Below are 6,790 nucleotides of genomic sequence, written 5' to 3'. Positions count from 1 at the left end.
ACAGCCATATCATTAAGCAAAGACTGTTTTTTTAGTTCAATCAATCTTTATTTTTGAAATTAGTAATTATCATCGAACAAACAATATTGCATTTTCTTCATGTGCTGTTTTCGTTTCTTCTCTATGAAGTGTCTGAATACAATTTCAGTCATTTGACCTACATGTGTCATGCTAAATGCTGCTTGTAATCTCATCGTTTCTGTTTGTATACTATTTATGTCTTGTTTGTTCAATGTGGAACACCAAAGCCAGAGATTTCCCGACATCCACAGAGAAATACAGGGGGAAAAAAGCTAATTTTCCCAGTAAAGAGGAAAGTTGAGAAAGACATGCTGTCTTTATTCCAGGGGGTTAAGAGGGTCAGAAAGTAGCAGAGCCGGGGGTCATCGCTGTCCTGAGAAAACATGCAAAGAGTCAATGCGGAGGTGGACTGCAAACATGAGCTGAGAGGTCATCTGGCTTTATTTAGACGAAAACAATATGGTGAGGAGTAATAAAGTGTTAGACGATGAACTTTTCGTGTGAGCCACACTAGATGTTTAAGACAGTGCTGTTTGTCAGTCAGAACTGAACTGAGAATGCCTTTCATAATTCATATCAATTTCTGAGCAAACAGCAAAAGAGAGTTCTGAATAAATTGTCACAAACCAACTTCAAATAACTTCTGTTACATTTTTGCAATTTACCAAATGTCATATTACTGAAAAAAAAAAAAAAAAAACACATTAGACCGCGTCATCTAAAACATATTAGGCACTGAAGTTCCTGTTCTTTAAGGAAGTGACAGACAGTGTTCTTCTGTAGAGCTTCAAGATAGAGAGCTACGGTGAGTCATGCCTTGTTTTAAATCATGTGAAAATACAGAATTAGTCGAAAAAAGAAAAGAAATGTGTGTTAAAAATCAAATTAATTCAGCTCAAATTGAGTTTAATCAATATGACGGAGATTTTCAAAAGTCAACTTCTGTAAAGATTTAGTTGCTCTTGTAGCTACAGTATCAAACATGTTTATTTATGTTTGTAACACATTAAAGTAAAGTTCCATTTGTTCTACATTTAGTTAACATGAGCAACAGGGAACAACACTTCTATTGAATATGTTCATTTTAATTAACAATTTTAATTAAACTTTAGAAATTAATCATTTAAACCAGTGGTTGGGTTTGTCCATATTTGACCCCAAACATGAGTTGAACAACCCAGCATTTTTTAGAGTGTAATGTTATAACATTAGTAAATGCTGTAAATATATATTGCTCATGTTCGTCTGAGACCTTATTGTAAAGTGTTAATCACTGTATTTGGCCAAAGAGTAGAAGTGAAACATGAATGTACTGTATATATATATAAATTTAATTTACATACACGTCCAGAAACAAATACTTTCTTTGTTCTCAGCAAGGCATTATTAGAGAAAGAATGAGACACTTTTTTGGTCTCAGGTTTTGGCATGTAACAAATGTGAGCATCTAGTGAAGTGAACATCGAAAAATCTAAATAAATACAAAAAGTAATGAATAAAAGTGATCAAAAAATGATTTGGATGTGTCACTTTGGTGTGAAATAGTTTGTCTGTGTGCTGAGCTTTGACCTTAATTGTGGTTAAGGGTTGAAGACAGGAAGCTGAACTCAAATGTACTCAAATTAATTTTTAAGTATGAGCAAAATAGATAAAGAAAAAATTAGTTATAAACAGTTTCTCTTTAAGTGTACTTAAAGAAGTAGTTCACCAACAAATGAAAGACATAAGGACCACTTGTATGCTTTACTTACTTTTTTAATTTTGTCAATTCAAATACATATGACAAATCAATGGACAAACATAGTAAATTAAGTTTAGTGTACTCAAATAAACGTTGTTTTTTTTGTTTTTTGTTTTTACAGTGTGATGATAGCACTAAGGCATTTTGTTAACACTTTGCAATAAGGATGTATTAGCTAACATGAACTAACAATGAACTATATATATATATATCTGACTATATATCTATATATATTAGAATGTCTGTTGGGGGAGCATCAAAATAAAGTGTTAGCAGATATTAAGCAGACAGTCTACTGATACTCTAATGAGAGCTAGTTGACATGTAGTTGCAACGTTACTTATAGATAGTAGAGAGCCTAAAGTGCACTATCGAAATAAAGTGTTACCTATTTTTAAAGCATTTATTAGTCTTTGTTAATGTTAGTAAAAAAAATTATTGTTCATTGTTTATGTTTAAGTTCACAGTGCATTAACAGATGTAAACAAATGCATCTTTGGATTTTTAAAAAATATAATATTAAAAGTTGAAATTAACATTAAGATTAATAAATGCTGTAGAAGTATTCTTTATTGCTAGTTCATATGAACTAAAATATAAAACTATTACATAGATTAATGTAAAATAATGGTAACAAATGAAACCTTATAGTAAAGTGTTTGTGGTATTTTGGAAAATGTCCTCATTTTGTATAATAAAATTCAACCTCTCTTCCAGCAGATAACGTCTCATGTCTGTGTCACCATCCGGCTCGATCATGGACCAGAACACAACCAATTCAACTCAAGGAACTTGTGGCTTGTCTGAAATGCCAGCTCGTACATTCTTTATATCTGTATACTAGAGATGTGACGGTGATAATATTCTCCCACCGGTTAATCGACTTGTGACAACACCGGTATTACCGGTTTCATCGTGGGGGTGGGGGGTGTTAGAGTGATGTATTTTTTTTTTTTTTTTTACATGGCGTCAATTCATCATTCGTATTGAGTTTGATTGACATGCGATCTGACCAATCAAATTCCACCATTTTTGTGCGATAAAGCAGTCAGAAGAGTTATTGATAAACTTCGGTGGATTTGAACTTGGCTTTAACTGAGGCAATCTGTCACGACACATTAAAGAGCCAAAAAACGGTAGGCCTATTTTATTTTTGTTTGACTGACCAAATTTGAAAGTTGAGACTTTGTTTCATATTAAATATTACCTGCTCGGTCCTGTCTTTCAGCGCGTTGTCCGTGTCCTCTATTTTTCACTGCTTGAGATTATGTTGAGAACAATAACGCCCTATTTGAGTGTATAGGGCGCGATTTCGGATTCAACCACAGTGTTTGAATGGTGGGTTCGTTATTATGAAAAACGCATGTTATTATTTCAGCACTTCGCGAATGGACAGCGACTCTTAAGTATCACGAATGCGTTCTCGCGCATTCATGTTAAGTGCATTTTTTGGAAACGCGCGTGGAATTGCGGCGTGTGACGAGCGTAACCTTGCACATAGAGAACGCTCTTAAGATCCAAGATGCATCGTTATCGGGAAACCCGGCCCTGGTCTCCGCACTAGCCTAACTGAAAACTATGAAAGCCGTGTGGCCAACCGGTAAAAAAAAAAATAAAAGAAAAAAATACATTAAAGAAACTATTCCCTCTGATTTTGTTTCATTAATAAAGTTTGACTAATTGCAGCAGTCTCACATTCGTTTAGAGCTCGTGTGAATTGCACGTATAAAATGAAGTTAACGAACAACCTCGTTCCATCAGGAAACGCCACATGAATTTCACTGCGCTTTATGAAGAGTTTTTCTTTTGCGTGAAGAAGCCGTTCGCCGGAGATGTGTTAAAAGATTCATTCATGCACACAAGAGAGTGTATTCATGATTATTAGGCTACCGGTATACTAATTCTCCTGGCGCCGGGTCTGAGTGAGTAATTTACTCTCTTACATTTGTTCTTTGATTAACATTAATGACACTCCATCTGACACGCGTCCCATTTTCTCACAAATCTCTACATTCATTTATGATATTATTTAAATCATTTGCTCTTATGAGAACACTCGACAAAACAGACATTTTGGCATAATTTGTGTGTGTTATGTTTTGTTCAAGGCCGAAAAGAGAACTCGATACTGACGCGCGTCTTTTCCGTGTGTGCGTGTGTGTGTAATAGGCAGGACTTACAGCGCGGTCTCTTGTTTTGTCGCGCTTGAATGGTTGAGCGTGATCATACAACGCTAGTCAACTGGTGACAGAAAATACGGATACTGCGTAGCCTAATTGCTTTAAAAAAAATTTTTTTTGCGGTGCTGCGGTGGGCAAGTGATGCAACCGGTGTTGCGACTGAACACCGTGTAACACCGGTAACACCGACTATCGCGCCAAGCCTACTGTATACTCTCTGGTTTTTCTGGCAAGCCTGGCACTCAACAGCATTGCAATATATGTGTATTTTTGTAAATCTGCAAGCCAGTCCAGCATCACAGTCTATCTCAAGAATCTGGTTATAGCAGACTTCTTTGTCTGCCTGTGTTTGATATTACGCATTATCAAATTTGCAAGCACTTCAGTGGAAATACAGCGTATCTACTGTATCTTTGGTGCTCCAGCTTCCTACCTCAACATGTACTCCAGTATTCTCTTCATGGGCTACATTGCTGCAAACAGGTATGGATGTTCATTCGTCCGTCCATCCGTTTAAATTGGTTTCTGACCTTCAGGGCACCATGAAATATAGTCAATCCATCCATCCATCCATCCACCCATCCATCCACCCATCCACCCACCCATCCATCCATCCATCCACCCATCCACCCATCCACCCATCCATCCATCCATCCATCCATCCATCCATCCATCCATCCATCCATCCATCCATCCACTCATCCACCCACCCATCCATCCATGCACCCATCCACCCACCCATCCATCCATGCACCCATCCACCCACCCTCCCACCCTTGAACTTACCATGCAAATTAAAAATATGCATAGATTTTTTTTTTAAATAATATTTAAATAAAGGGATAATACATATGAATGTGTCTATATTCCTAAAAAATATTACACACTAAAGAAAAGGCTAGTCTAATTAACAGTTCAACATATGATTATATTTTACTTCAGTAGCAAGTCATGGAGCCGCAAACGTCACAAACACTGTTTCTGTATTTTGAAAGCCTTCTCTGTATTCTTTGAATTCTTTGCTCCTTTGTTTCAGGTACATAAGGATCGTCCGGCCACTGGAGACTCACATGCTGCAAACCGTCCGCTCGACCCGCTACATCTGCATAGTGACCTGGGCTGTCCTGTTGTCCTTTGTTTGTGTCTACATTGCTGTTTTTGTCAGTTCTGATAAAGAAAACACTCCCAACAGTGGTTTTAGCTGTGAAAGTTTTCATAACAGCTTGCTCAAACGGATCTACTTGGTCATGCATATCCTTTCCTTTTTAGTATTTTTGTCTGTGCTGGTCTCCCTGATTCTATTTTATTGGGGGAACGTACAGAGGCTTCGACAAGCTCAGCGCACGATGCCGGAAAAGCCTGGGAACACACAGCTCAGCAAGTCAAAACGCAACATGCGAGTACTGGTGGCGGTTTTCTGCGTGTGCTTTGTGCCCTATCATATGGTGAGACTGCCGCACGTGTTCATCAGTCCCAAGCTGCATGACTGTACAGCAGCTCAGGCCTTCTACATCATCAAGGAGCTGACCGTCCTGCTTGCAGTGCTAAATGCCTCATTGGATCCACTTATTTACTTTGTCTTTTGCAAGACCTTCAGGGCCCGGCTTAACCTTCAAAGATTTCAGCAAAGAAACCAGTAAGTTGAGCTAAAGGCGAAATGTGTGATTAGCGGCACGAAACAGAACTGCAAAAATTAAAGTCCAGCCCATTTCATGATGTAGGCAAGATATGGTCATGATATCGGCCCTTCATGGGTTTGTCCATGGGTCCCATGTCGCCCCTATCTGAATTAACCCTCAGGTTGTGTTCAAAACCGTATAACACTTTTTTTTGTTCCCGTTCAAAAATGACCGGCCTATAAAAAATAGCTTATAAATCACTTGTTATGTTATATTATCACCCAGTATTGGATTCAATCTTTTTGTCAACTTATTCTCTTTCAATTAGGACTGGTTTTATATTTCTATTTGCATCTGATTAATCGTAGGCCTCATTTATCTGAGAGTAGGCATCTCATTTTTTGAGTAAAAAAGCATTATTTTTGAATATTTTTGGAAATATTAAATAAAATATAAAAAAATTGCCACTGTTGATCACACTAGTCTACTTTAATTTTTCACAAGGAAGTTTGTTTTGAAAAACTTTTATTTTGTACAAAATGGCACAAAGTTATACTTGTGGTGTTCCTGGTCAAAAATGAGATGCCTACTCTCAGATAAATGAGGCCTACAATTAATCAGAAGCAAATATAAATATAAAACCAGTCCTAATTGAAAGAAAACAAGTTGACAAAAAGATTGAATCCAATTTTGGGTGATAATATAGTATGAGATATTAATAAGCTATTTTTTGTAGGCCAGTCATTTTTGACCGGGAACACAAGAAGTGTAACAAGGTGACAATGGAAGCTTCCAAAAGTTCACTTGGACAATTTATTTGTTTAATTATTGATGTAGCAGTACAGAAATATTTATTTTCGTTTTAAGACTTTTCTTTGTTTTATTTAGCTTGACACAAATATTAATATAAAATCTTAAAATATATATTAAATATGCAATTATAACATGATGTCCAGCCAAGGAAAATGGCCCTTTATTTAAATATTCTTAAAAATTTGCTTGAATTTAATTGTTTTATTTGTGCTAAAGCAATGAAACCTTTTTGCAGGGAGATTTTTGTGTTTATATCTGCATTTGTTTTATTGCATAAGAAAATAAAACCTGTAGCTGTAGTTTGCCTTTTTTTGCCAAATAATTTTGTCAGATGAATACTTTAACCACGTTAGTATTTTGTTCATTCCTCATATTTTCCTCTTTGATGGTTTAATTAATAAAACTTGTAGGATCAT

The 6,790-nt window shown here is 36.3% G+C and overlaps 1 protein-coding gene across 1 annotated transcript; it reads left to right on the top strand.

Annotated features, from left to right (window-relative positions):
* The first annotated feature begins 784 nt into the window (after positions 1-784).
* Positions 785-5,792, top strand: LOC307167023 (P2Y purinoceptor 14-like). Its single transcript, XM_079885895.1, has 4 exons — positions 785-826; positions 2,480-2,597; positions 4,151-4,425; positions 4,979-5,792. Exons 2-4 carry the CDS (start codon positions 2,493-2,495, stop codon positions 5,580-5,582), a joined length of 984 nt encoding a protein of 327 aa, XP_079742021.1. The 5' UTR covers positions 785-826; positions 2,480-2,492; the 3' UTR covers positions 5,583-5,792.
* Positions 5,793-6,790: the final 998 nt, after the last annotated feature.

Source organism: Squalius cephalus (assembly GCF_949319135.1).
Source record: "Squalius cephalus genome assembly, chromosome: 11".
Classification (NCBI taxonomy): Eukaryota; Metazoa; Chordata; class Actinopteri; order Cypriniformes; family Leuciscidae; genus Squalius; species Squalius cephalus.
Note: the sequence above shows the minus strand (reverse complement) of the source record. Positions and strands in the feature narration are given on the sequence as shown.